The sequence below is a fragment of the Microtus ochrogaster genome, chromosome 7 (assembly GCF_000317375.1).
Source record: "Microtus ochrogaster isolate Prairie Vole_2 chromosome 7, MicOch1.0, whole genome shotgun sequence".
Classification (NCBI taxonomy): domain Eukaryota; kingdom Metazoa; phylum Chordata; class Mammalia; order Rodentia; family Cricetidae; genus Microtus; species Microtus ochrogaster.
Genome location: NC_022014.1, coordinates 77,714,148 through 77,723,941, shown reverse-complemented (window position 1 = coordinate 77,723,941; position 9,794 = coordinate 77,714,148). Strand labels below are relative to the sequence as shown.

The following is a 9,794-nucleotide window of genomic DNA, read 5'->3' as shown; positions in this document are numbered from 1 at the left end:
CTTTTTTTTAAAAAAAAATTTCATAGCTAGATGTGGGAATACCTTTAGTTCCGGCATTTGGGAGACAGAAGTTGCCAAGTCTAGTGTGGTCTACAGAATGAGTGCTAAGACAGCCAGGGCTACACAGAGAAGCTCTCTTTCAAAACACAAAGCAAACAAAAAATGTTTTTATGCTGGGCATAGTAGCACACAGCTTTTGGTTCCAGGTCTTGAACAGTAGAAGCAGGCAGATCTCATTGAGTTCTAGGCTAGCCTGGTCTACACGAGTTCCAGGTCGACCAATGCTACATAATGAGACCTGTGTATGAGTGTTTTCCTTCATGTATGTTTGAGTGCCCATGGAGACCAGAAGAGGGCATCAGGACTTCTGGAACTGAAATGTCCAAGGACCATGGGTTGTCATGTGGGTGCTGGGAACAGAACCCGGGTTCTCAGCAAAAGTAACAAGTGCTCTTAACTACTGAGCCATCTCCACAGCTCCAAGATTTGCTTAGTTTCTATGTATGTGTATATATGTCTCTCTGTGTGTATATCGTATGTATGTGGTTATCCTAGAAGATCAGAGGGAGGGCAGTGGATCTCCTGGAGATGGAGCGAGCTAGGAGGATTATGAACTGCTTGGTATGGGTGTCGTTCAGATCCTCTGGAAGAGCTGCAAGCACTCTTCCCTGCTGAGCCATCTACCCAGCTCCTCACAGCCCCCCTCCTCGCCTCTCACTGAAATCTGACACTGCTGCTGGAGGAGGAGCCTCTCGTAGTCCCTCCCTCCCCGATCTCTGTGGAGAGGGTCTGGGGGACCCGTGCTAGTCCCCCAGAGCTTAGCAAGTAAGCAACGCCATCAACCGCACATCTTAAGAGAAGTGGTTTATTTCTTGGCTCAGGTGAGGGCGAAGACGTTTCAAGCAGAGGTTTGCCCACCCGACTCCTGTAGAACCCGGAGGAGTTTTAGTTTGATGTACATGAAATTAAAAAGTTCTTCCGTTGCTGCAGAGGAAACATTAGAAGCAAATGCCTTGAGGTCACAGCCCAAGATCTGCACAGGACACAGACACAGACAGGCGGCTCACAGTATGCACGGGTTAATAGGAGACACAGTGAGGCCGGCGCCTGGCGGCTTGGCTGGGAGCTGTCAGTGTGATGACAGTGTGGCTCTTCTGAAATGGAACCGGTCCTGTCGCACACGATCACCCAGGCCCTGATTGGGTGTGCAAGGCCACGGGGCTTTAGTGTGTCATGTACTCTGTGTTGGCAGAAAGTTGGAAGCACCAAATAGCCTAACCCCAGCAGGCAGGACAGGGATCATTATTTTCTCCTAGCCAGGAAATGCCTATTCTTCAGGATAGAGAAAGCCCTCAGCCTTCTTAGTTATCACGTCTATCCCTTTACAGGGCCCCAGAATATCCTTCTTCAGTCATCTGGGACATGTTGTCTCAGTGATCTTTATTTAAAAAAAAAAAAAATGAACTGGGCTTGATGGTGCACACCTTTAATCCCAGCACTTGGGGGCAGAGGCAGGTGAATCTCTGTGAGTTTAAGGCCAGCCTGGTCTACAGATTGAGTTCCAGGACAGCCAAGGGTACACAGAGAAATCATGTCTCAAAACCCCCCACCCCGCAAAATCTGCTTTAACCCCAGTGCTCTGGAGGCAAAGGCAGGTGGATCTCTGTGAGTTCTGGGCCAAGGCCCGCACCAAAACAAAAAACCCATAACCCACTTCCCAGTGTCTCCTGCAGATCTGGAGCATGGCTTATGTGAGAGGCAGGGTTGGAAACAGGTGAAGGACCTGAGCCGGTCTGAGGTGCCTGAGAGGGAGGTATGACTCTTTGGAACATCAAAATGTTTTTAAAATACTGGGAACAAGAGTTTGGCTGCTTTCAAAGTGTCCGTTCATACCTGAGACTGTCCCTGCCTGCAGCTGAGACCTGGCTCCGGAATGGAGGTGGCTGGTGGAGGTGAGAGAGGCAGAACATGGCAGGCTTTCTCCCCTGCTCCTGCCCAAGATGGCCAGACTGCAGTGCCCAGCTTGAAGCCACCAATCCCCTCTGGGAAGTATTCGTAATGCTATCCTGTGGGCTAGGCAGAGTCTGCGTGGTCCCAGAACCACGTGTTCTCCTAACACACTTCCAATTGTCACCTGCTGGGAACCGAGGACAGAGTAACTACTGGAAGGTGTGGCCCGGGCTTAGGGCCACTCTAACAAGAGCCAGGGGCCCTATGGCAGGACCTTGAGAGAATGGAGCTCTTCGGCGGGTGGTCCCCTCCTCACTGCCTCCTCTCTTCTGCTGAGGGTGGGACTTAAAGGGGGAACTGAACCAGGCCCTGAGCCCTGGGGAGTCCCAGGATAGAGAGCTTGGCCGGAGGCTGGTCTTGTCCACCTGTGGCTCTGGTCAGGAGTACCAGCAGTGTCCCTGCTGCCACAGGAGCCTGCCCGTCTGGGAACTTCAGTTTCTGTTACAGAAACACAGCTGGGATCTGCATTTGCTGAAAACCAAGCTGGCAGGAGGCGGCAGGTACCCCGGAAGCTGCTACGATGGGAACTCGTAGTGTCTCAGGTGCTCATCGGCCACGGACATGTAGGTGGCCCGCATGCTGGGAGAGTACTGTGGAGGAGAGGAGGGGCAGTGAGAACAGGGTACAGCTCGCTATTGGGTCAAACTGAAATTAGACAGCCTGCCTTTCCCTCTGGGGATGCTGGTTCCACACCCAAGGATTCAACTAACTTTGGATCACATCAAAGCTACTGAAAAATCCTGTATTACGCTTGTCTGTACTTTCTGGTTTTCTTCTATTGTTTCTGTTACTTATTTGCTTAGACGGGGTCTTACTTTGTAGACCAGGATAGCCCGGAACTCCCTATGTAGCCAGGTTAGGCTCTAACGCAAAAGGGTCTTTTGTTCTCAGCCTCCAGAGAGATGTTATGTGTGTGTGTCACCACACTCAGAGGCAATGACACCAGTTACATGGAAAATAGCACATCATTCTACATGAGGAGCTTGACCATTGTCGGAGTTTGGTACCCTTGGGATTCCTGGAGCCAGTCCTCTGTGTACATAGCGGGGGCACCTGCACCATCGAAGGTGCCGGGAACTTCTCAGGGGATGACAACCTGGCCAGGTACAGCAGTCAGACACGGTGTTTTTATCACAAGGTATCGTGTAGCTTGGGGGAATACCAGGGTGGCGTGAGAAGCTTCAGGTCTACTGATGCCTCAAGTCTGACATCTCTCGGGGGGCCCCAGGCTTTAGCCTCTAGCTTAGCATATGCACACAGAGCAGGAATCCTCCTCTTCCCACCCCCACCCCCAGGCTGCACTCTCACTGAGGCACAGCACTGGGCTGTATCAGGCGCACTAGGGACATTCAGAGCAGTTAGCAGCTGCAGACGGAGGGGTGCAGGTCCACAGATTCTAGGAACCAGGCCCGAAGGCATCCCGAGTGTGCATCGTGGGTGTGTAGCTGCTATCTGCCCTTCTTTTCCCCTTGAGACAAGGTCTTTCATTAACCTAAAGCCTGCCCAGTAGGGGAGGTTGGCTGGCCGGTGAGCCCCAGGGATTCACCCTTCTCTACTCTCCAGTGTTGAGATTACAGTACAGACTCCACACCTAGCTCTCTTTTATGTAGGTATACATTTTTATATTTTTATGCTTTTTATAATTCTGGAGGCTCTAATTCAGGTTCTCACAAGGCATACACTTTCCTGCCTGAACCGTCATCCAGTCCCGGTCTATACATTTTATCTTACCCGGGACTTGGCGGAGGTCTTCTAACCTCTCCTGGCCTCTGTTTCCCCACTTGAAAAAAATGGACCTAAAATAATTCATAATTTAACAAGACCCCTGCTACAAGGACCTTCAAATATCTAGGGGGCTTTAACATCCCCACACTCGGCCCACACCCACCAAGATTTGTTTTTCCCTGTATTAGGTAGGGTACAGAAATAGAAAACCAAACTTTTAAAACTGTCAATAGCAGTTTTAAAGCGTGCTGCTCTGGGAATTCCAGAATTGAAGAAGCTGGGGCACGCGTGCAAACCCAGCAGACACTGTCGGAACACCAGAGACCTTGACATGGGACTGAGAGGCAGCATTTCTGCTCCTTCTGTGAAAATGTTTAGACTGATTTTATCTGTAGGAGCGTTTTGCATTTGTGCGTGCATTTGCTCCACATGTGTACCTGGCCTGCAAAAGTCCGAAGAGGGCATTGAACCCCTGCAACTCGAGGAACAGGTGTTGTGAGCCTCCATGTGGGTTCTGAGAACTGAACCTGAGTCCCCTGCAAGAGGAGGCAGTGATATTTGCTACTGATCCACCTCTCTGGCCCTGGGACTCTGCCTCCATCTATCCATCCTTCCTTCTTTCCCTCCCTCCTTCCTTCCTTCTTGGTGATTTTTTTTTTTTTTTTTTTGAGACAGGCTTTTAGGTTTCTCTGTGTAACAGTCCTGGCTGTTCCAGCATCTGCTTTGTGGACCAAGCTGGCCTCCAACTCAGAGATCTGCCTCCCTCTGCCTCCCGAGTGCTGGGTGGGACTGAAGGTGCATGCCACACCACCCAGCCAGACATGTTACATTTCTTGACAAGCTCATGACTGCTGCTGGTCTGCTGACCCCAGGGACTTTCTGAGGTCTAGGTCACACACAACAGCAAGCATGCCACTTGGGGTAGGCTGAGGAGTAGAAAGGACATGGAGCGCTTCTTCAGGTGGCCCAGGGCATCTCCATGAGGTGATCTTGTCTCTCAGACACACCTACAATATCTAATGATGCTCCAATTGTCACAGCAAGATTGAGGGTGGGATACTACGGACATCTAGCAAGCAGAAGCCAGATAAGCATCCCACAGCGCACGGGCCACCTTCAACACACAGGGCCATCCTGTCCATTAGAACATTGGGACCGCTGAGCAAGGCAGCCTGAGAGTGCTGGCTCTCCACTGTGGCTCCCAGGCCTCCAGCATCAGCTTTGCCTGGGTCCCAGCCCAGATTTCACAAGCCCAGATTCCAGTGCACACACAAGCATGAGACCCACCCCCTGAAAGCAATAGTCCCCAAACTTGCCTGTTAAGTTTGTTAGACTTCAAATCTCCCAGGCCGCTTCCCTGTTTCAGCGAGTCTGAGGAGAACCCCCGTGCTGCTATTTGTTGTGAAATGTTAAAGATGTGTTGCATTCTTTTATGCTATATTTGTTCGACTCCGTGAAGCTGTGCTATTGCGCCTGCCTAAAACACCTGATTGATCTAATATGGGCTAAACAGCCAATAGATGGACAGGAGAGAGAAATAGACGGGGCTGGCAGGCAGAGAGACTAAACAGAGAAGAGAGAGGAAAGGAGATCAAGGAATGAGAGGAGGAGGAGCGAGGACTCCAGGGGTCAACCACCCAGCTACACAGCCAGCCACGGGGTAAGAAGTAAAGAAACGTATAGAGAACAGAGAACGATAAAAGGCCAGAGGCAAAGCCAGGTGGTGGTGGTGCACGCCTTTAATCCCAGCACTTGGAGGCAGAGGCAGGCGGATCTCTGTGAGGTCGAGGCCAGCCTGGTCTACAGAGTTCCAGGACAGCCTGAGCTACACAGAGAAATCCTGTCTCGAAAAATCAAAAACCAAAAAACCAAAACAAAACACAAACTCTACAACTATTATTATAAGAAAATGACAAGGGGTCACTGATTTGGACCAGGAATCGAACCTGAGTCCTGCACTGGGCCAGACTGAAAATCAAGATGGAGTCACTCACGCTAAAGTGCCACATGAGTGAGAACAGCCAGGATTCCTCGAAATGGGTCAGTTTCAAGCGAGGTGATCATGAGGTTCCCTCTGCTTTAATCCTTACCCAACAGTAAGAACTACAAGGATCTCTTTTACAAGACAGAACTTTGAAAAGACCAATCAGAATTCCGTTCCTTGTTTCTGCTCTCCTTGGTCCTTTGCTATCTGTGAAGCCCATCTCTTGGGGCTGAGGGTATAGCCTGGTGGTAGACAGGATGTGTGAGGTCCCGAGTTCTAGTCTCAGCACCAATACCACCCCGTTCAGGGCTTACAAGAATACCGCTGTTTTATGGGATGGGAGAGCTTAGAGCTGAAGATAAAGACAGTGAAGATCTTGAACTCAGGAATCTTCACAATCGTCCTGAGTTATTTTTGCTGGGGTCTAGGAAAGGGTCTGGAAACACAAGAGAGATTCTGTGGAGACAGAACTAAGGGGAAGACACTTTCCAGGCTGAGTCATTGGCGGCCTTGCTTCCTCTCACTCACCCACTCTGGTGACTCTGGAGGGAGGTGGAGGCACAGGCAGAACCCTCTCCACCTCACAGCTTGGGCTGAGAGTTCAGAGACGGCATGTGGGGTGGAGGGCAGCCAGTTGTGCTGTGTTCCCTGAGATGTGTTCCACATCCTCATCCTGCCGGTTTCCATGGACAACAGCATCAGTACCCATCTCTCCAGATATCCCCAGCAGGGGCAGAGGATGGGACTCTTCCTCTGAGGCTGGCTGAGATGGGACAGCTGGTAATCACCTTTGCCAAGGCAATGAGGGCTGTTCTGTCCTCCAGCCTTGCAAATAAGGTCAGCTGTTGTTTACCTTGGTTGAGGACCTGGCGAGTGGCCTGATTGTCTCAAACAGAAGGTAACCTAGAAATCCCTTTTATTTACAATCGCAGTATAGCGATTAATTCCTTTTTCCCTGCAGCAGATTTTCCCAAATCATGTTTGGCTTAGATTAATAATAAAGACAGCCTGTGTCACTGGGGCCTGACAGCTGGAGGGAGAAAGAAAGGTCTAGAAAGCTGACTAGCAGAAGGCAGGATGGGATTTTAAAGGTGCAGTCTCTAAGTCACTACTACATAAGCCACGGGAGGCGCAAGCCTGTGAAGCCCGCACTTGGGGGTAGGGGCCGGAGCATCAGAAGTTCAAGGACAGCCTTGGCTATACATAAGTTAAGGGGCCCCTGACTATGGCACGTATGAGAAATTTGCTTTTCCCTCTGAGTGAAAACAATGACCAGCCAAGCATGTTACTCTAACTACGGGGTGGATTTATGATGGGCCAGGGGGACAAATGCTCTTGCTGGTCCTCTTGATTGAGGACAGAGGCCATTTATCTTGAGGACAGCTGTGCAGTGGGCCATGCCTGGTAGGCCATCTAACAGGATGAGATTGTTGTGTCTTTATGTCCCGTGGCACGTGAGGCAGCCTGCTTTGATACCTTTTGGACAGCAAAGCTGTTGTCTTCTTTTCTATCTCTGTGGGGATCACGCGCTGTGTTGACAGGTTTTATCTTTGATTATGTCCCTGATAGGGACTTTGCCACCACAGAAGGAATACTCACTGTGGGCGGAGGGGAACCTCTCCCGATGAGTGGCACGTTCTCGTATCGTGGGTTCCCACCAAAGAGTATGGCCTGGTTCCTGTGGGCCGAGAGGAGAGATCAGGAGTGTGTGCATGAACTTGTGCTCATGGAAGCCGAGGGTGGTGGTGGTGGCAGGTGGAGGTGGGTATGATGGAGGGATTGTGGGAAGGACAATAAAGGGAAAAGAGCTGGGGGGTGGTGGCTCACACCTGTAATCCCGGCACATGGGGAGGTTGAAGACAGTCTGGGCTACAGCGTGAGACTGCCTCAAAAATTTAAAATAAATAAATAAAATAGAAAGGAAAGAACGCTCTAGGGCAGTGGTCCTCAACCTTTCTGCTGTTGACACTTTTATATGGTTTCTCATGCTATGGTGACTCTCAACTGTAAAATTATTTCATTGCTACTCCATAACTCTAATTTTGCTATTGTTATGAATCGTAATGTAAATATCTGATACTCCACACGTTGAGAACCACTGCTCCAGGGGCACCAGGGAAGAGACCACCAATGAAGGACGGATGCCAGGAGCACTATGGCGTGGAGAAGTTTAGCTTCTCAGGCCTGGGACTGACCTGAGGGCTTGTGGCCAAAGTCCACATCTTGACACCTGTAGCGTGCTTTTCTCCAGCATACATGGCTGTGGAGGGGTCTCCTATCAGGCAACCCATGACCTCTGATGTGTGACCTCCCGCAAGTGTTTTTGGGGACCACTCTGTCTATAAACCCAACCTCACTCAGGGGCTGGGAGGGCTCTACTGTGCGTACATGTACTCGGAGACAGGGGCATTGGAGATGGTCTGGGTAGGAGGCTGAAGGCTGCACTGGCTGCCAAGGCCGCTGCTGTAGCTGCAGAAACTGTGTAGCTGCCCCCTCACTGGGTTGTGGGCTGCGATGCGCCGAGCTTGGGGGTTGAAAGGGTCATCGTCATCAATGTCGTCATAGTCTCTGTCCCTAGAACAAGATGTAGAAGTTGGTCAGCCACGAGGGATGAGGCTCAAGGTCCTATTATGCACCCCAATCTCTCTTCCTAGGATACTCGGGCCGTATACATCTTCTCTAGCAACTACAAAAGCATGGCCCTGAGGGGTACGACTTACTCCACCTGACTCCAGTTCCATGTCCACCTCTTCCAGGTAGCGTACCATACTGGCTGCAGACACGGTGGTGGGGAGGTGACCCACTCACCCTATCTTATCCATCCGTAAGGTCCTGAAATCTCATTTTTGGCTCTCTCCATAAGGAGCCTACAGGTTCTATCTTAACAATAACATCTTTGACCCTCCCTGCTATTTTCTGGGGCCTCCCTCTCATCACGTCACCTTGCAAAGTCTTGCCTAGGAAGCAGAGCAAGGGATACAGAGCAGTATCAGGAGGGTTGTCACCATCTTTGGCCCAGTTACTTTTGCGGGGATCTATTTTAATCCTTAGAAAAATCCATCCAGCCTGCCACACCCTCTGCTGCCCTCCTCTGTCTCAGGTACTAGCTCATCGGTGTCCCCTACAGAGAAAGCCTCCATGCTGCAGGGGGCCACCTTTCTGGTACCCTACCTGTTGATGAAGTATTTCCAGGCTCGAGGTCCTGCACAGGTCAGGGTGGAGAAAGCCAGGGCAGCCAGGATGGAGAAGAGACCAAGGAACAGAAGGCCTTCAATGCCATCATAGCAGATACCAGTGAGGGCATCCAGGTAGTCCTAAGGAAACAGGGACATGCCATTGCAGAGGGATAGGTGGCAAAGCCTAGATTCTGAGCCCTTCCCTGGAAGCCCCTCTCCTTCCTGCCTTCACCCACCATCTTCTGGTTGCTCTCCACCCAAAGCACAGTTCACTGCTTTTTAGGGTTCCCACTCTAGAGCCACTTGAGGGACTCCTTGGGACAGACTGCTCTACAGGAATTTGCTGGCCTCCTACTGTGTGCTGGACACTGGAGGCTGACTTCCAACTCGACAGATGAGGAGGTGACTAGTTGTAGAATTGGAAACAGGTTACATCCATAACTTTATTAGTTTTTTCAAAAAGTCTATTATCTTATGTCTAAGTGTATACGATGTGTGTGGGGGGCATACATGGGTCATAGCATATGTGTTTATTCTAAATCTATATGGGTTGTGGAAGATGTTGACATACATTGACTCATACATTGCTTGGGGGCGAGGTACTCACATACCCCTAGTGTGCTTTGCATTATTGTATTATGTGAGGTTAGGGTTTTGGTATTTTTTAGATAGGATCTCACTATGTAGCCCTAGCTAACCTGGAATGGAATTCACAGAAATCCACCTGCCCCTACCTCCTAAGTTCTGAGTATTAAAAGTGTGTGCCACCATATCTGGCTTTTCCTTCCTTCCTTCCTTCCTTCCTTCCTTCCTTCCTTCCTTCCTTCCTTCCTTCCTTCCTTCCTTCCCTTCCTTCCTTCCTCCCTGCAAACATTAGCCCGAGGCGAACACACCCCCTA

General features: G+C 50.4%; 1 protein-coding gene across 1 annotated transcript in view; it reads right to left on the bottom strand.

Moving 5' to 3' along the window:
• Nucleotides 1-851: 851 nt before the first annotated feature.
• The window catches only part of Ttyh2 (tweety family member 2), a 45,308-nt gene continuing 36,365 nt past the window's right edge, over nucleotides 852-9,794 (bottom strand). The window contains exons 11-14 of the mRNA XM_005350681.2: nucleotides 8,891-9,033; nucleotides 8,108-8,293; nucleotides 7,319-7,397; nucleotides 852-2,600 (exon numbers count right to left, since the gene is read on the bottom strand). Of these exons, the coding sequence (XP_005350738.1) occupies nucleotides 2,526-2,600; nucleotides 7,319-7,397; nucleotides 8,108-8,293; nucleotides 8,891-9,033 (483 nt within the window). The 3' untranslated portion in view covers nucleotides 852-2,525. The remainder of the gene's footprint in view (nucleotides 2,601-7,318; nucleotides 7,398-8,107; nucleotides 8,294-8,890; nucleotides 9,034-9,794) is intronic.